The 20,072-nt window shown below is 36.2% G+C and overlaps 1 protein-coding gene across 1 annotated transcript in view; it reads left to right on the top strand.

Moving 5' to 3' along the window:
* TRIO (trio Rho guanine nucleotide exchange factor) overlaps positions 1-20,072 on the top strand; it is a 221,479-nt gene that overhangs the window by 134,631 nt on the left and 66,776 nt on the right. Inside the window, exons 22-33 of the mRNA XM_015854391.2 lie at positions 390-584; positions 709-824; positions 1,361-1,427; positions 2,180-2,289; positions 2,990-3,059; positions 3,495-3,584; positions 5,337-5,429; positions 6,800-6,911; positions 8,924-9,114; positions 12,180-12,281; positions 14,338-14,480; positions 15,069-15,168. Of these exons, the coding sequence (XP_015709877.1) occupies positions 390-584; positions 709-824; positions 1,361-1,427; positions 2,180-2,289; positions 2,990-3,059; positions 3,495-3,584; positions 5,337-5,429; positions 6,800-6,911; positions 8,924-9,114; positions 12,180-12,281; positions 14,338-14,480; positions 15,069-15,168 (1,389 nt within the window). The remainder of the gene's footprint in view (positions 1-389; positions 585-708; positions 825-1,360; positions 1,428-2,179; positions 2,290-2,989; positions 3,060-3,494; positions 3,585-5,336; positions 5,430-6,799; positions 6,912-8,923; positions 9,115-12,179; positions 12,282-14,337; positions 14,481-15,068; positions 15,169-20,072) is intronic.

Here is a 20,072-nt window from a genome sequence, read left to right on the forward strand (position 1 = left end):
GCAGGATTTGCTTTAGGTAGGCTACACAGGAAAGCATCCAAGTGGGTTTTGAGTATCTCCAGAGGAGAACTCACAACCTTTCTCTGGGCAAGCACTCTGTTACAGCGCTCTGCCACCCTCACAGTAAAGTTTTTCCTTGTGTTCGTATGGAACATCCTGTCTTCCAGTTTGTGCCCGTTGCTCCTTGTGCTTTCACTGAGCACCACCAAAGAGATTCGGTGACATTTCTTTAAAGAAAGAGGCATCTATTTAAAGGAGTTCTGGAACAAGAGGTAGAAGCTTGCTCCTTCCATGACTTCTCCACCTGTACTTAGTAGCAGGTTAAGCAAAATGATCCCCTTTATGACAGGTAGAGTTAGTAACTGTTTGATATTTTCCTGTTTTCATAGCAAACCAAAGAGAGGGTGAAGTTGTTGATACAGCTGGCTGATGGCTTTTGTGAAAAAGGGCATGCTCATGCAACAGAGATTAAAAAATGTGTCACAGCAGTGGATAAAAGGTACAGAGACTTTTCCCTGCGCATGGAGAAATACAGGACTTCTTTAGAGAAAGCTCTGGGTATTTCCTCTGATTCCAATAAATCGGTAAGTGAAATTAGAGCGTGATGATAGACACATACAAAAAAATTTATATCTTTGCTTCCTTTTGATTTATCTGTAATTTTCTCCTGTCTTCTTCTTTAATCATTTCTTCCTTTCTTTCATGAAGAGCAAAAGCTTGCAGCTGGATATAATCCCGGCCAGTGTCCCTGGGTCAGAAGTGAAACTGCGTGATGCTGCTCACGAGCTTAATGAAGAAAAACGAAAATCTGCTCGCAGGAAAGAGTAATGAATTTATTTATTTTTAATAACTGAGAGTGCATAAATCAGTCCTGATAATGAAGCAACTGTTGTGGCTTGTCTGGAAGCTTAGAAATTGGATAAACAGTAAAAGAGAGTGATATTATTCAGTAGCTCCTACTACCTTTTATTCACATACTCATTCTTTCAGGACATTCTAGCATGTCAGAATCTCAGACTTCCAAAGCCACCTTAGACTTGTGTTAACCTGCTTTTTTTCTTTATTAGAAATAGTGTGAAATAAATGTGTAAGGGGAGGAGAGAGGATAAGGTAAATCGAGTGAAAAGCATTTGACAAAATTTCCATCTCTTTCCCTATTTCTTTTTACACCAGTAACTAATGCAAGAGCACTGTCTCTCATGTTTCCTTTGTGTCTTTTCTCTCATAGCATTTCAGTTCTTAGACTTTCGTAGAGCAGTGGAAAAAGCAAAAGCTGATAAGAAATGTGTATTCTGGTTATTATGTATTCAAAACGATTATACAGATTGAGATTTGATTAGTCTTTCTGTTGTCACCTAAGGTTTATTATGGCTGAGCTAATTCAGACAGAAAAGGCTTACGTAAGAGACCTCCGAGAATGCATGGATGTAAGTCTTCTTTTTTGATGATCTTTGAAGACAAGATTCAACCTGTTGCTTTCTACTTTGTTCTCATTTTAAAAAACAAATATATTTAGTTGTTGTAAGACCAAATTAACTATTTCTGCTATTATGCAGAAACCTAGAATTACAGCTTGATATCAGCTACTTCAGAATTCTTTCTATATGTTTTGCTTTCATCAATACTGCTTGTCTTTTTGTTCATTTCTTGTTTGTTTGGTTCTTTTTTTGGAGAGGGAGGGAAAAGGGAGTGGTTTAATTTATGTGCTTTGCTTGCAAGTGAGGAGAGCTTGTGTTAATTCTCTTATTATGTGTATCACATGTTCTGCTACTCACTGACTTTTTGAATAGAAATTCAGGGAGATTCCATGGAAACGTGCCCAATAATTGTTATACTCAGGCTAGTAATGTTCAGCGTTAGCTGTCACACACAACATGAACTTCTAGACTGGAGATATAGCCTTGATAAGCAATATCCTGAAGCACTAGAGGTTGTCAAGAGCACTATGCGTTTTAAATGATGAAGTTTCAAGGACTGTATTAAACTGTCAGTTTTAGAACTTGGTTTTTCCTGTCAAAATCACAAGGTCTATGTGACACAACAGACAGTGTCACAACCGGTGTTGATGATGCTGTATGATCTTCACCGATTTCACTCTGTGAATGCATGCTTATGGATACCTGAGTGCTTCTGTTCAGCATTCTAATGACCTTTCATGCATCTTTTTTGTTCTGGGCAGACATATCTATGGGAAATGACAAGTGGAGTTGAGGAGATCCCACCTGGTATTGTAAACAAAGAGCACATTATCTTTGGAAACATGCAGGAAATCTACGAGTTCCACAATAAGTGAGTGACTTATCTCTCATTTCCATTTTACTGGTAAATCCACACGATGACCTAAAGGATTTCCTAATGAAAATATTGTGCTTATGAATTTTGGACTCTTTGCCATCAAAAAAGATTTCTTCTCACATTGCTGAATTGTTGCAGTTGTTCCTTTTTTGCAGCTAGACATACACCATTAGAAATTGTCTTTTTCAATCTCAGACATTTTTGAGCTTTTAAGAATTTTTTTTTTTTTGTATGCACTAAGATACTGCTGTAGGTTTTTCAGTTGTTGTGAAGATATGGAAATCACCAAACTCAACGAAATACACATATAGCACAGACATCAATGTCATCAGTTAACATCAGCACCCAAAAATAATTCAACCTTTTATTTCTCTTGACATGAACACTAAACATGTAGAAAACAGTAGGATACCTTCTAGATGGGGGACTACGTTCAATTTTGCGTACTGCAAGTATGTGCTGACACAATTTTCTGATCTTTGCATCAGAATTTGTGATGAATTGCTTTATATTAGCTCTTACATTACACATTGTCACCCATTCCTTTCTTCCTATGTTAGTTCATGCTGTTAGTATGAATTACAGTAAGTTTTCTAACAGTCTTCATTCATAGGTAATAGATCAATATCTGCTGTTCTAATGGATATATTTCGTGCACCTTACACTTTATTTTTTTTTTTCTCTCTACCCATAGTATATTCCTCAAGGAGTTAGAAAAATATGAACAGTTACCAGAAGATGTTGGACACTGCTTTGTGACATGGGTAATGTACTCAGACTTGCACTTAGAAATCATAAGGGAGATAGGAAAAAGGGAGGGGTGGATAATGGATCTCAAATCCATTCGTATTTTGAGTCTCTGTATAAGTAACTATTCATTGAAATTTGAGTAAAAAATTGTGTATCTTTAACTGGAAAATAATTAAGGTATGGGTCTCTGGTGCCAGTGCATTGCTGCTCTGGAAGTTTACATGGGTTGCCCAAATCTGCATGTGGGTATGAATTATTTACTTTCACATACATTACCGTTGTTTTCACACTCTTTTTTCTGATATATTTTATTATGCTTCCAGACATGAAAAATAATTGTGTCGCTTAGTTTCTTAAGACAGGAGATAAGTTGCCAACTGTAGAAGATGTTCATGAGACAGAAATTATGCTCTCTGATAACCTGTATAAATTTTCCTTTTGTTCTGCAGGCAGACAAGTTCCAAATGTATGTTACTTACTGCAAAAATAAACCTGATTCGACCCAGCTAATACTAGAACACGCAGGAGCATACTTTGATGTAAGTACTTTATGTCCAACTTAAAAATATGTCTTGCTATGTAGACTAATATACCTGTATTTATTTATGTCATGTGCCTTATTTGTTATGAATATGCAAGTTTCCTGTTACTAATACTGCAATTTACTGTCAACTTAAGAAAATCAATCATATCTCTTACTCCTTTAATTTATATTCCTCTGTTGGTCTCTTAAATCTGTCAAATCAGTGCTGGAAGTCACTGTCATATCACAACAGTTCAGGAGTGCACGCAGATTTGGGTGGCAGCAGCCAAAACATAAATCTCCTATTCTCTCAAGCACATTTTGTAAATCTTAGCATTTTAATTTGCTAAGGTTGCATTGTATGAAATAAAAATGACAGTTTTTGTTAAATTTCTTGAAGCAACTTTAATTTGTAATTGATTGCAGTGTTAATTCAGTTGACTTGCACCGGTCATAGCTGCTAAACCAACCACATTGCTCATTCAACCCCAAAGGTATTTGGTCTACATGTAACATTCTACTTAGGAGAAGACCAAAATGTAGCAGCTATTAGAGATTTTAGAGAATTCTGGCTGCCTTGAAGGACATATTGGTATGATTGAACACAAGTTTATAGATGTTTCAATTATGTTCCTCTCTACTCCTTTTTGTTTCCACCATTCCTGTGCTGAGCTACTAGTTTTGTAGTGACACCAACATTTTTTTTTTAGGATTTTTTATAAAAGCAGAGAGGCATTTGAGTAATAATGTCACTGAAGCTCTTTCTGTTAATTTCAAGTCTGTCACTAAGGTAATAGAGATTCTAAAGATAAAGTCCTTCTGAGAAGCCTCTGTTTAGTTTTCAGTCATTGTACATGAGCACATGGGCTACAGGAAAACAGACCAGTAGTAGCTCTCAATGTCCTAGTCCACTTTAGGTAGAATAAAAAAGTGAAGACCTGACTGTATACTGGTAAATTCAATAGGTTGCATTGATTCCCATCTTGGGAATTTCTGATACTGTAATCATCGTTTAGAAGCATATAGTGACAGTGCATGAACCTGCTGACTTAAATTGTGTGGTTAAAAGACATACAGTACTTTAATAAATGACAAGTACTGGTCTTGAAATTCAACCATGATTGGTATTTGAAATCTGTAATTCTTCCCTGTAATTATGACGTGATTATATTTTCCTCCTTTAGCTTATTGGAGGACTTGTTTATTTGTTTATAAGTGGATCCGCTTTCTTTTCAATCTCTTGTGTAACCTCTTTCCTTTGGTTAGAAAATGTAATTTCTTGCTCCCCCTTGTGGCTCTGTAACAGCCACGTTAAAAATGTTCTGTAACAGCTGAATTAGCACATGATGCCAAGAGATTTATTCCTCAGCCTTTATGCAATAGTTTTTGCTTTTCCTTGGAATACTAAGATTTTTTTATTTTTTTTTATTTTTCTCTCCTAAAGGTAAAGTAACAAGAATTACAGATCTTACTTAATAAACTTGTTGTCACTTGCTCGATTTCCCTTATCACTGCTGTTTGATTTTAGTTTTGTTGAAACATTTTACAGGTGTACCCTTGGATATGTTTATACAAAGTGAGCAGGCAAATGCACAGCCAAATCACTTGCTGTGTCTGGAATGTATTATCATCTTCTCATTTATTTAGTTATTTATTTGCTTCTTGCTAAAATAATAATGTTGTGCAGTGTCTACCATTAAGTCATCAGAACAGGCTTTAATCTGCTTGTTGGTACTCACAAGTTCTCATATGTTTGCTTTTTGTGTAGGAGATACAACAGCGACATGGACTGGCCAATTCTATCTCTTCTTACCTTATCAAACCTGTCCAGAGGATAACAAAATATCAGCTTCTTTTAAAGGTCAGTACTCAAACTTCTTTCTGTGATTCTGCTTCTCGTAAACAAGTGTTTTATGTCATTATGCTTCTCATAATGACAGTGTCCATGGATAATTGTTTTTAAAACTTCTGAAAAACATTCTGTGTTATTTCAGATAGTGTTGGAGGGAAATGGATCTACTGTTTCAGTTGAAACTTTTGTCTGTTCTCCCCTTGCAAAAAAAGATGCAGCTCGATTAAGTTAGAAGTTGCAGAGATAGGCTGCCATGTTTTAGAAGTTTTGGGAACCAATTTCAACAGTTGTTGAATCTACATATGTCTTAAGCAATGCAGTATTGAAGGGATAGAATAGATTGATTTCACCAGTCTTTTCAGACACAGATGGCTTTGCTGCATAGTAATATGGATGTAAAATTCGATGAATGTTGGATTTCCTTTTCTTCTACAAGATAAGAGGCGTATGATCAAGAGCCCAAATCTTGAATGATGGCAGAACCTTTACAGTTTCAGAAGTTCTGTTTATATGTCCATATAACATTGAAGCTACAGATCTCTTTCTTAGTAGCACTTCTCTGCTATTTTGTCATCCAGAATTTTTAAGTACAGCATTGTTCTGTTTTGCTGCCATGATGGATGGTATTGGTAACTAAATGGATGTAGTGCAGTTATGACGACAGTAGAAATAATATGTTATTTTGGTTGTGTAAGCTACATTTTATCTTGCTACCATTCAAACACATGAAGAATGTGAGGAAATTGGAATATCAGCTCTTGTATCTTGAATGGGCACTGAACTGCATCGCCTTAAATTCCATTGTAACATTTCAGTGCATTCCCTTCTCTTACTTTTGTCCATCATTTAATGGTTGTATACAATTTTATTTTTTTTTTTCTCTGAGACAATTTCATTTGTTTGAGTAGAGTACATCACTGAATACTGGAAATGAATCAATGTAAATCCTTTAATCAGCACTAGCGCAGATCAGGTCTTTAGTGCTGTGGAGTGAAGGTTACATACAGATACTTTTATTCTGTCCCATTTTCCACCAGCTTCATGAGATAGGACCTGCATTGTTTTGGGCCTTGACGTAGTGCTACGTCCAATAGCTGCATCTGAGCTTACAGAAAAGAAGAAAATGTCCTTAATATATTTTCTAAAGATTTATTATTAGTCAGATTATGTAAATTGAAAGTGTTTAGGCAAAAGCTTGAGCTGCTCTATGAAGAACAGATACTGATAAGTACAAAATATGCTATCACATCATTGGAGGAGAAAGTTTAAAATACATTTTACATGCCAAAAATGTTTCTTTGCATGTTAGAAGCAGCATTTAATTGTCTGTCATGTTAATGTAGAGAGACAGGATGCTCATGTCTGCCGATCTTTTGCAGGAGTTACTCACATGCTGTGAAGAAGGTAAAGGTGAGATTAAGGATGGCCTGGAGGTGATGCTTAGTGTGCCAAAGCGAGCCAACGATGCCATGCACCTCAGTATGTTGGAAGGTAGGATTCAAATCTTCTAACTCTGTCGTATTTAATAGCTTCTTATATTACTGTACAATAAGGAAATCTGAAGAACTCATGTCTCTTTGTCACTTTTGTCCCCGTGTTTGTCTTTCACATACCTTTTATTCGGAGGTAAATAAAATGCTGACTTACTGAAGAAATTAAATTTTTGGACAATGGATAGAGTTTGTTAGTTTTTAAAAACGGTTCTTTCATCCTCCTCAACATCTCTGCCACTGCAGAACTGAAAAGTATGTAGACTAACAAAAGGTTTCTACTAGCCTACTAAGTTAATGGTCAGGTATAATAACTCCAGCTAAATTTTCCAAGCAGTTTCCCTAACTTCTTTATAAGGGAAACGTAAGTGTATTAAGAGTTGATTTTTCTGATTTATGTATCAAATAATGGTCTCCAAGAAATTTGTACTTTTCACATCTGTTTACTGCCTGTTCCTTAACAGGCTTCTGGTTGAAGTGAAATCTTTTTTCTGGCAGTATAAAGTCAGCGTAAGCCAATTTAATATGAGTCTTAGCCAGAACAGCATAATCATGTTCATGGCAGACAGTTGATATTGGAAGTAATTGCTTCTATGTGTTGAGAACAACTTTCTGCCAAAATCCATTTTGCTGTTGGCACGTTATCATGTATGATGGTGCCATCATGCATTTAATAATAAAACTGGGTATTTTTTTGGCAAAGTAGATTTCTTTAAAGTTGAAAGCAGAGCCACTTTAGCCTGTAGTTGCAGAATAAAAACTTACTGCAACGTGTTTTCAGTCAAAAGTGCTTTTCCTTCTCTATGTCTTCTTAGAATTTGCAGTACCATGCAAGTTAGCATAAAATGCACCTTGGTTTGTCATATGATTCTTGGTCGTGTGAATGCCCTAGGTCATCACTCTTCCCTGATTTTAAACAACAGGAATATTGGTCAGTCTGAAGGACCCATTCCAAATGCTTTGTTCAGGAGATGATGTTAGTATAAATGCTGACCAGCATTGGTAATGATCTTCTAACACAAGGAATGTGTCTCTGGAGAATATCCTAATCTTTTACATAAGTTGGTTTTATAACAAATCATGTGTGTACAGTTGAGTCATTCCATGTTAAATAAATACAGTGAGTGAGCACATTTCCTTTTTGTGTCTCTGGAGGTTTTTGAATGAACATCCTGAAGTAACTTACATGTGATGCTCTCCATACTTTTCCCTCTTTAGAACTGTAAGGACTGTTGTTGTCTTGAGAAGGATGGTGTTTTTCTGTTGAGACTTTTGGCAAGGAATATATCTTTAAAATGCAGTTTTGTACTGCTCAAAAGAGTATGGAAGTCTTAACTTCTGTTATCCTGCAGCTCTAAAACTCTGTGTAAACCTGGGAGAACACTGCTGCTAGAAAAGAAGTATACTTATCAGTATTCTCAACCTTCGTCTTTGTTATATATCAAGATAAATAATCCAGCTCCTATTTCTTTGTTGCAGAGTGAATAAATGGCAGGCAGATACACATGGCAACAGCTCCAGGCTGCCATCTTTTTTCATTTTCTATTGGAATATGTTTGCATGCTTGTTGTATGCACAATAGGGAAGCTGTATCAGCAAAAGAGATGGCATTTGGAAGCCATTGTTGTCAGAACATTACCTGCTGTGTCTTTGCAAGCTGCTCACTTTTTACAATTTTTACAGTAGCAAAAACCTCCTAAGAAAAATAATTTTCTTTGCAGAAGTTACGAGGAGCCAACAGAGCTTCTATTTGTTGGTGAAATGCTGCCAGAATAGTTGATAAACTTCTTAACAGTTGGATTTCTAAATTTAGGCATAGGCTTGATCTACAGTTTCATTTAGTTTATTACGATGTTGAGGCTTTTTTTTTAGCACTGCTTCCTTGGAGTTCTATCTTTGCAAGCTGTATTTGGAAAAAATAGATTAATTGCTTAATGAACAGAAGCTGTGCTTTTTAAACTTCTCATGTTATCGACTTCTCATGCTGATATTTTCTTCTCCCTGGGTTTTTAGGCTTTGATGAGAATCTAGAATGTCAGGGAGAGCTGATTCTTCAGGATTCCTTCCAAGTGTGGGATCCCAAGTCTCTCATTCGGAAAGGCCGTGAGAGGCATTTGTTTCTCTTTGAAATCTCCCTGGTTTTTAGTAAAGAAGTAAAGGACTCAAGTGGAAGGAGCAAGTACATTTACAAGAGTAAACTGTTTGTAAGTATGGGAGAACAAGTAACCATATTTAGAAAGCTGGCAAGATGATTATGACTATGTTCAGATCATTTAAACTTGCCTGACAAACTGGAATTGTAGTATGCTGCATAGACTGAATTTTCAAACTTTTCTGTTTGCTTACGCTTTTGAGGACAAAAGGGTAGGCCAAAAGCAACTGCTGAAGGCTTTGTATTAATACTGGTATGCTATAGAAAGCAGAAGGGTGGAAAGAATTTACAGAAGGCCTTTATTTTACTAATTTACTAGTCATGTTACAGTAATAGCACTAGTAAAGATTCATTCCAGTGGGTATTCTACACATACTGGTCTCTAAAGGCAAGAACTCTTTGTTATGGAAGTTAATTCTAGATTGTCTACTCAGGCTGGTCATCTCATGGTAATTTATTTTTTTTTTTAACAAAATATGTGATAGCTCTTATGGTCTAAAGAAAGAATGTAAAATGAGAATTTGTGCATTCCATTTTGAAAATAGGGGGAAAAACATCCCCTCTTGTGTTTATTATGTGTATGCTTTTCAAATGTAATCCATGTATCTTACTGGATGAGCTTGGGTGAGAGCAGTATTCGCACTCTGAAAATTTAGCAGCAGTCAAGTGAATTTGTCAAGCAACAGTGTCCATAAGTTTGCTCTGTGTCAGTTGGAGACAAGACTAGTTTTTGTGACAGACTGTTAAGAACAATTACTTAACGTCTCACTCTAAAGGACTTTATTCTTCTACTGATTCTTTTGGGTAATCTGACCAAGTTTAGGTGATATAAATACAGAACCTTTTCTGTCTTCTCACTCTTCTCACTCTTTCTTTTCCCTTTCCCACCTCCATATTCATGCTGGTAAAGCACATTGGTTCATAAACCTTTTTCTATCATGCTTTGTATGTTCTGTTATTTCATTTCAAACTCCTGTTGACCTCAATACTAGGTAGTTAGTAGGTAACAAAGCTGCAGCAGCTTTGTTATGTCTTCCTTTGGTTCCCCAAAGAACCTGAAATACAAAAGAAACCTTGGGTGTACTAGAAGGTAGCATCAGCTGTCAAGACATTATATGGGAGAGGAGGCAGAGCTACAGAGTCAGTCCCACAAGCTTGTGATGCCAGTTCATCTGGAAAGAACAAATAATTTTCTAGAGTCTAGAGAAGTTGCTGGAAATATTGAAAACTGATACTGTACCTTTTTTTTAAAATACAGGCTTTTCTTTTTGCCTTTTTGTCCTAGCTGGTAAAATATCCTGTGGTGCAGATTACTTACTATAGCAATTCTTATAGCTTGATCTGTAGAAAAGGTGTTCATACAAATGCTAAAAGCATGTCTGTTATTTTTAGCCAAAGATCCTTCTTGCAAATTATATTATCTCCCACTTCTGGAAGGTAGTTTTAAGAAAGTACTCTTGTATTTTGGATGTGATTTCTGTCATAGTTTCCTCTGTACAGAGTATTCAATGCCATGACTTCTATTAGTTGAACTATGTGCTAATTAACTCTTCTGGAAAGATAGAGTGGCCAATAGCGAGCACCTCAGGAGGTCTATGGAATAAAAGGCAAGCAATTGATAATTTGCCAGAATACTCTCCCAGTCATCATTAATTGGTAGTTTAGGGACTTCCTGACCTGGATCTGGTTTTTATGCACTCAATAGCCCCAAATGGGTTTCTCTTCACAGAATCACAGAATTATCAAGGTTGGAAAAGACCTAGAAGATCATCTAGTCCAACCATTACCAATACTTCCCAGCTAAATCATATTCCTCAACACAACATCTAAATGTTTCTTGAACACTCCCATGGTTGGTGACTCCACCACCTCCCAGGGCAGTGCATTCCAATGCCTGACTACCCTTGTCTCTATACTTCATACAGACTTGTGTTTCCAGTGCCCTTTGGCAGAGATATTTTGCTCAATTGTGCATTAAGTGCAAGAGAACCCGTACATTGCATTAAAACTTGACTGCTTCTGACAAATTTAACTTGATGTCCACCAGAATTGAAAGGGACAGTGAACAATCTTTTCCACTTGTTACTGTATAGACTCTACTGCATGGGTTCTCTGTTGTCCCTGAATTAATAACATTTGCAAGTGTACAAAGCTACTAAGTTTACTAGTACTTAAACAAATAGAATCACAGAATCATTTGAGTTGGAAGGGACACTTCAAGGACATGTAGTCTAAGTCCCCTGCAATGAACAGAGGCACTTGAAGCTAGATCAGGTTGTTCGGAATTTGGTGTAGCCTGGCTTGAATGTCTCCAAGTGTGGGATATCCCTCTGTGCAACCTATTCTAGTGCATCACTACCCTTAGTGTGAAAGAAAAAAACAACCACACAGAACTCTTTCCTTATATCCAATGCAAATCTCCCTTTCTTTTAGTTTGAAACCATTTCTGCTTGTCCTATTACAGCAGGTCCTGCTACAGGGTCTGTCCTCTTCTTTCTTACAGCCCCCTTTAGATACTGAAAGGCTGCTCTCAGGTCTCCCTGAAGCCTTCTCTTTTCCAAGCTGAGACAAGTGAACACCAAAACAAATGAAACCAGCAACAAAAAACAAGTTGACATCCAAATGAGCCAATAAATACCCTTGCTCAGTTATTGTGTATCTAATATCTCCTGTAATGAATCTGTGTACTTGCTAGGGATGATGCATATGAGGGAAAAAATGCAGCTTCTAATGATGTAAGAATGTTTAGCAGCTATCTTTTGGAGTGAGGATTCTTGTAGTTTGAGCTGTATTTCTCACTCATTATTTATTAATTTATTTATTTATTGGAGCAGAGCCTACATGAATTTTTTCACTAGAAACGCGTGATGGAGATGTTATTCCAGTTGGAAAGCAAAAGCATTTTGAATGATAATTGATTATAAAGATCTGACACTGAAGCATTCCCAGAGGCTGGTTGTTAATGCAGTTGTCCCCAGGGCAACTACATTTTTATTTTTTTTTCATCTGTTTCAGAGAGAATGAAAGGCTATGGAAGACTCATTTGGCAGAAAAGAGTTTTAGAAGATATCAAGAGAATTCTTAAGCATCTCTTATCTGTTTTTTTTCTAATTCCAGACCTCAGAACTGGGAGTGACAGAACATGTTGAAGGAGATCCTTGTAAATTTGCCTTGTGGTCTGGACGAACACCAACTTCAGACAACAAAATTGTTCTCAAGGTAATTTTAGTGTATATGCTTAGTGACTATATTTAGATATACTCAGTCTTGTAGTTGTCTTTGCTTGTTAGAAAGGCAGCAAGTGATAATTTCTGCTCCTTTGAGAGGGACAGCTGCTGACAGATAATCTTCCTTTGTATAGAATCGGACATGATGTACATCTGACTAAAGTGACTTGACAGCAGAGGGGAATCTGTATTGAGCTAATGAAGGTTTAAACAAACTTGCTTTTGCAAATAGGAATAAATGTTTCGATCCACAGACTTTGGATTTCAAATCCACTAGTAGACAGGGCAGGTGATATCTTTTACTCTTAGCTCACTGCTGCTTGCTGGTGATGGTTTGTTTCATGGCTCATGTTTTTATGGAGAAATAGAACTAGTATGAAAGACTTAAATGTTTTTATGTGGTCTGAAAGTTTTTATAAAGGTTTTTGCCTCTGGGTGGGAGTGTGTGCAATATCTTTAAATCCTGCATCGCAGGAAGTTACAGACACCAGTAGAATTCCTTGCCTAGTTAGAATAACCACTAACCCTATTTTTCATTTGTCTGTTGCATAACCAGGAGTCTGCTGATTCATTTTGAATGGCTAATTTTATTGATGTATTTTGTGGACCGTGTCAACTGAAACTTTTCTGTTTTATCTCTTAGTTGTGTTGAGATGAGTAGAAAGTTTATCCTCCCATTTACCAATTAACACACCTACAAATAAACTTGTTTCTTTCCAGGTATATTTTGGTGGTTACTCAATAATGTTGTTTTAAAATGACCACTCAAATTTACACGTTTTCCTAGTCAATTGCAGACTAAGGAGAAGCTCACATTAGTTTCTGTATACAAGCACTCAATGAGTGCAGGAAGATAAGATTTAACATCACTGAATAATACAATTTTTTCAATCTGAAGTGATCTTCCCACTGTAGATTGGTAAAAAGGATTTCGTTTTCAAGGACACTACCTATGCTCACTGTACATTGTTCCTGTTCTCTTCTGTTCTCTTCTCTGCTTTGAGTACAGATAATCTTTAGATAATCTTTACGGTATGCCAAGTTTTTCAGTAGTTTTGTTGATTTTTTTTTTTTTCATTGTTCATTTTTGAAGGTAGAGTGCAGCACATGAATAATATAAGTAAATGTCATGAAAACACTAGATAAAAGATTTAACACTATATTTGGGTTCTTTTCCTAAGTACTTTTGTTTGTAAAAGAAAAAGATCTTTTTCGCACTTATTCATTGCTGTTTCAATTTTTTTTACACCTTTACAATCATATTTTAATTTCCCCATTTATTAAATGTTGGCAGTATACTAGAAGCCAATTTTTCAGAAGTTAATTAAATTAAAAGAAGTAAGAGTTTACATATACTAGCTTATTTAGATCCACACCAATGCTTATATTTAATAATGTTTCAGTTGTAGGGTAGCAAAAATAAATTGGATTCAGTAATCATATTATGTATTGGGCAGCTGGATATCAAATCTTTTATAGGGTTATCTCCAAAATACAGATAGTGTATTGCAGATGGTTATTGAAATGCAATCCCTAAATAATTTCTGCTTCCTTGTACATGTCAAAAGTGGGAAGAATGCTGCATAAATAGGGTTGTGGAAGCATATGTGTGTCACAATGTAAGTTAAGCATTCTTTTCATGGCAGATTATTATTTTAAGTTAGGCCTAGTACATGGCATGAATTTAAAGAAACAAACAAATAAAGCCCACAATATTCAGGATGTTATTACTGGAGTTCTTGTAAGTAAGTCAGTTCACCTTGTCTATCATGTGGTGCATACAAGGCTTCAGACTTCTTGGGCCTTTAAGTTATAAAAGAATCTGAATTGTAAAGAAAATAGTTTTTTAACAACATTAGCAATATTGACAAGCTTAAATACTGATGGTTCTATCTTGAATTTCCATTTTTCTGTTCAAGTTTTTAAAAATGATTCAAATAATCTTTCTTTAGGCCTTCCATTTGGTATTCATTCATTGAAGATATATGTGGATTTCTCTCAGCTACAGTATTCCATTCTGGTGTTTTTGTTTCTTTTACATATCAAAGGCATCCAGTATAGAGAATAAACAGGACTGGATTAAACACATCCGGGAAGTGATACAAGAAAGGACCATTCATCTGAAAGGAGCACTGAAAGAGCCAATCCACATCCCGAAAACAGCACCAACAACAAAACAGAAAGGAAGAAGGTAATTAATATTTTAAATAGTCAGAGATGTCTAGGTATGCCATTTCAACAGTACTGTTTCCTCTGTAGTGTTGAATTTCTAATGTCCTTCAGTACATTGGACAAAACCAAGAGTCATTGTGGCCAGTTTTGTCATATAATTTCTGGATTCCTGCAGTACTACATGTGTTGAGATTTCTGTTTTGAACAGTTCCTGACCAGCATAGGTTTAGCCATTACAGACAAGATTTGAATCAGCAGTACAGGATAGCTGTACATTTTAGATTTTCACAGTTCTGTATGTTTCTCATGCTCGGGTCCTTGTTATCCTTTGACAGAGCTTAAAATGTGTGACTGAGCAGTCTGCTTGCTAGCTTTGGATTTGTTTCTTACAGCCGTGTGCTATAGACCTGGCTGGTTGCAATGTTGACACTGAACAAAAGAATGCTTGTAGAAGAAATAGTTAAGTGCTGAATGCTTCATCTTTGCATCAGTTATTTTGTCTAGCTTGTATCTGTTGCCACAATATTTAGGTGCCCCTTGTATAGAGTAGGATCTAACATATTAAAACTCATTGCTGGTGTTGTAATGAAAACTGAATTATTTGCAGAGATGGCGAGGACTTGGACAGTCAGGGAGATGGTAGCAGCCAACCTGATACTATTTCAATTGCCTCACGAACTTCACAGAACACACTTGACAGCGATAAGGTAAGTTTCACAGGTGCTGCTCTGTTATGACAGTTAATGATTCATTCCCTAGTGTGAGTTAGCATCTGAAATTAGTATGGTAAGAATGGCAGAATGGAGACATTTTATCTTTTACAAACAGCTGTATGCAATTAAGAAAGTGTATTGAATGTAGTAGGTGTAAGGGTGGTTGTCTGCATCCAATAGGTCATTAAAGAAATTCAGTTTATTCCAAACAGAAACTGTTTTGCTCTCTTTCTTCTACCAGTTGTCCAAAGCATTGACGTAAAATTATGTTTTGTCTAAAATTATATTCTGCATAAAATTTAATGCTATGCATAGAATTTTTCATGATGTCTCTATTAATCTTTTTGAAGTGATAGGACTAGAGGTAGTGGCCTCAAGTTACACCAGGTGAGGTTCAGGTTGGATATTAGGAAAATTTCTTCTCCGAAAGAGTGGTCGGATGCTGGAATAAGCTATGCATGGATGTGGTTGAGGGTGTTTTTTGAACCCCTCCACAGGTTTAAATGTGGTATTCAGGGACATAGTTCAGTAGGGAAGTACTGGTGGTAGGTGGACTGTTGGACTTGATGATCTTGGAAGTCTTTTCCAACCTTTTTGATGCTGTGACTCTCTGAAAGCCTACCGTCTGTTTTCTTATTAACTTGATGTTGGTGATTTTCATGTGGTTACTTTTGTGAAGCAAAGATACTACCCAGTGTTCATGCATTAGGGAATTTTCACTTTCTGCCTTAGAGCTAATGAAAATTACCATATTAAGGAGGAGTAACCCACCAGTCCAAGAGTCATATGACACCAGTGCTAGTGTTTCCTTTCCTCCATCTTTGTAGATTCTGGCTGGGTTGTCTCATAATGATACCACATATAGAGCTTCTTGTGGGTAGAAGAAATATAGGCATCAGAAGAGTAAAAAACCGTATATGAAATGTGATTTTTACTTTGGAGTTGAAAGATTTCTGGCAAATGAGAAGTGTTAAGACCTTGCATGGAGGTAGAGATAGCTAACTGAATAGGAGAGTGAATAAAAAGGTAGAAACTGCTTAGTAAATTACTTGAAAAGGCATTTACAGATTTTTGGCCTATTACCTCATTGGTAAAGATCTAACGAGCCACTTATACTGCACAGATACAGAGAAACATTTTCACAATTTTCACAGCCATCTGAAAGAAAGTTTGTTTCCCATATTTTTGCAAGCCACTTAAATTCTTTGTTTTAATATTCACTTGCAAAGAAGACGGCGGAAAAAAAATAAATAAATAAAAAAGAGGTCGTAAGTGCTTAGGGTTGCTTTTATATTTGTCAAAAATATCTTTTGTATTGACCTCATTTGTTTGTACTGAATTCAGCTTGTAGTTTTGGTAGTTATTTCTTCTACGGACATCTGTTGGAAAAATTGTTCCTTTGAGCAATTTTTTGAGCAAGAGAAGAATCCTTCAGTGACTCTTGCTATTTTGATCCTTGTGTTCTTGCTTACCTATTTAGTGATTTACACTAATGTACTATCTACATATTGACAAGAAGTAGAATTCATTTTTAGTTGCATTATTAAGATCCATACTTACTTTTCTCTTCTGAACAGTCCCTGACTAGTGTAGATTTGGGATGATCTATCACACTCAAAGCCAAGACATGTTGTCTTTTTTTTCCCCAATTGGTCAAGCTGTGTGAAAGATTTGGCTGGATTGTGCTTCAATTCCAGCTAAGGTGATGGAATCCATCCCTACTATTCATAAGCATTGCCTCTCCTTAGTTGTTTGTTGAGTACTGTTTAGAGGGAAATAGCATGGATTGCCTCCTATGGCCCTTCACAGCTGTATCTCAGGTATGATCCAAGAATAACTAAGAAAGTTGGCAATGTGAAAGAAATGCCTTCACAATTATCTTCCAGTCTGGCATGAGGAAGAGACTTACCAACAACCTGTTCAACAGGATTTATAAGTTAAAAGGAGGAGGAATAGAAGGAAGAAGGAAAGAAGGTTTTTAAATATTTTCCTGACAAATTAAGTTTTAAAGCTGGTTAGTGTGATTAGATTTGTTTTTAAAGTATATATATTTGAGTTTTCACAGTAGCATATAAAATTCTTGTTGGAGTTTTCTTTTGCAAGAACAGACCAAGTCAATACTGGAACTGGGCTATTTCAAGGAATTTACTTGTGCTACATCTTATATATGTCCAAGGAAGAAATTTAGTCTGTTCATTCTTTTCAAGTGTGTGAATTCGAATAGCTTTGATTAGTTTTTCTAGTATGCATTTTGTTTTGTTAAACACATTAAGAGGAGAATTTTTATAAATGTTAAAGAACAGCAAGAGGCAGAAGACCATGAAATAAGTAGGATATGTTGGCACTTGCTGAACTTGAGGTAGTCTTTCACTTCATACGTTGAGAATTCATTATCTGTAGTCTGTTTGGGAGTTAAAATTGGCTACAGTAAGGAAGTAAGCAAGCTTAGCGTGTTTGAAGGACTTGCAGAGATGAAACAAAACAGTTTTAGTGATTTTAGGTACTGTTGATGTGGTTTGTTAGCTTGAGCAGTGGAGCTTCCCAGTCAAACTGGGAGCAGATCTCAAGCTGAGCTGGTTTTCCCCATTTAGAAGCATCTGAAATATCATCTAATGTAGCATTAAGCTAGTGGTAAAAATGTTTAGCCTTGAATCATTCATTATGCTGTTCCTGAACATTCTTATGCATGAGAAAACACAATATCAAAAACCTGATGCTTCTCACTAACCAGGTAAAACCTTTCTGTTTTATCCAATCATATGTACAAACTAGTCATCATATTTTAAAAAATAAAATAAAAATAAAAATGTTTTGATTGGAAGAACTATTTATTATACAGGGAGAAGAATATGAAAAGTGAAATCTTTTATTCAAAACAAAATACATTTTCTTTCCTCTTCAGACATTTGCTTAGAAAGAGCTAAAATGCCTTAGCCTTGGAAGTGACTGAATATTGTGCAGATTAACTTTTTTCTTCAAGTCCCATTTTGTGATTTAATTGGAAATGCTTTCACAGCAGAAAATAAGTCCTTTTTTTCTTCTCCACCCTGTGTTTTCTTGTTGTTGTTGTTTCTTTTGTTTTATTTTGGTTTTTTTTTTGCAACAGAATTGTAAGTTTTGATTGTTGACTTCAGTTTTCTATATTTCTTTTCAGTAATGAACAGGGTGATCTGATAGACTGCTTATAAAGTTAACATCTATCCCAGCTTCATGTCATATGAAAACTATATTGTAAGATGAAATTAGCATTCAGATCCATCATTGTAAAGGGAGAAATGAACTGGCAAAATACTGTGCAGTTTAACAGGGACTCACTTCAGCTACAGTGGACAGGTGAAATTGAATAACTACTAATGTAAATGATGAGATTATTGAACAGATTTTGAGAAGTCTTAAGTCTTTCAAACTGTATAATTTTCAGTCTGGTACAAATACAAAGAAAGAGGATACAGCCTTATTGTGATGGGCCGAAAATTCTTGTTCTTTACTGAGCACCTCTAAGGCCTCTATTAGGTGCTGCATCCCATTTTGAATATTCTTAAATTACTGAGCAGATGGAAACGTTACAGGAAAGCTGAAAGTCTGATTAAAGATCTACCAAGCATAACTTACAAGGTGAGATAATGAGCTGGGGCTGATAAGTATAAAGTAAAAAGGTAGAAGGAAGAACTAAAGGCCCTGAATTGCCTGAAAAGCAGAATTACAGAGCAGTCTTTTCAGTGGGTGAGATGAGATTAAAGGGCGCCATTTGAATTGCAGTGACTTTTTTTTTTGTGTCTATTGAAGTATGAAGCTCTAGTGTAGCCTAGTTTTGAAGGCTAGAGAATGTCCATAATTGGAAATCATGCAAAAATTTGGATAAATGTTAATCATAATTAATATAGCTGCAACTACTCATACTCTGGAAGAAGAAAAAGGAGTGGAGTAGATGTTCTAAGATCCCTTTCCACCTTCTTTTTAATATTGTGGTGTATCTCCATATTGCAAATCAAGTTAAATACACCTGTAGCACCAACCTATCCTGAAGTATTAGAACGTATGACACAAACTAAAATGTAAGCTTCTGGAGAGGGAGATTCCTACTCCATCAAAATACCTTCGTTTTCCAAATTAGTGCTCTTACTGTACCCTTCTCAGTAGATATTTTGCCCTTCACCTTTCACAGTGTTCTTTCCATTCATGTTCTGTAGCTCTGTAGACGCCATTTGAGGTGGCTAATAAATAAAAGAGATGACACTTGGCCTTTTGTTCCACCTTTCAGCTGTTTCCTAGCTTCAGATTTTGATCTGGTTTTAGCATCTTCTTTTGAACTTGATCCAATGCATAAGAAATGAAATGCGGAAGCTGATGGAAGCAGTGTAGGTCTGATAGATCTCTTTGTGCCTGTGTTAACTGAGCTGGTAGAGATGTTAAATAATCCAAACTATTTTGATAGCTGAGAAGGTGATAGGCTTTTCTAAGTAGAGCCATCATACGGTGTTATCCCAAGTAGCGGGAATCATGCTGGCTGCTCTGTGTGGTCAGTGGAGCAGTATTTTATTTTCAATGAACTGTCTTTTGTGGCCAGTTGGTAACACTTTCTACTGCTTTCTGTGTGAATTTGTATTTCATACATGTGCTTCTTAAGGCTTGGGTATAGAAAACCCACTGAAGCAGCAGGAGACAACCAAGTTCTACCAGCTGAAAATGCAAAAATAAGCTCCTGCCAGTAGAAAAATGAAAACAGACTTGTTTCTGAGCATACACCTCTCCTCAGTGTCAGAGACCAAGTTTGGGTCTGGTCAAAGAGAAACACCCGGAGAAAGAAAGAACTGCACTGGGGGAAAAAAGAAGACACCCAAGTTCTGTTTTAAAAAGAAGTTATCAATTTTTCACACTTGAAATAAATAAGAAAGCTT

This window comes from Coturnix japonica, chromosome 2 (genome assembly GCF_001577835.2).
Source record: "Coturnix japonica isolate 7356 chromosome 2, Coturnix japonica 2.1, whole genome shotgun sequence".
Taxonomy (NCBI): domain Eukaryota; kingdom Metazoa; phylum Chordata; class Aves; order Galliformes; family Phasianidae; genus Coturnix; species Coturnix japonica.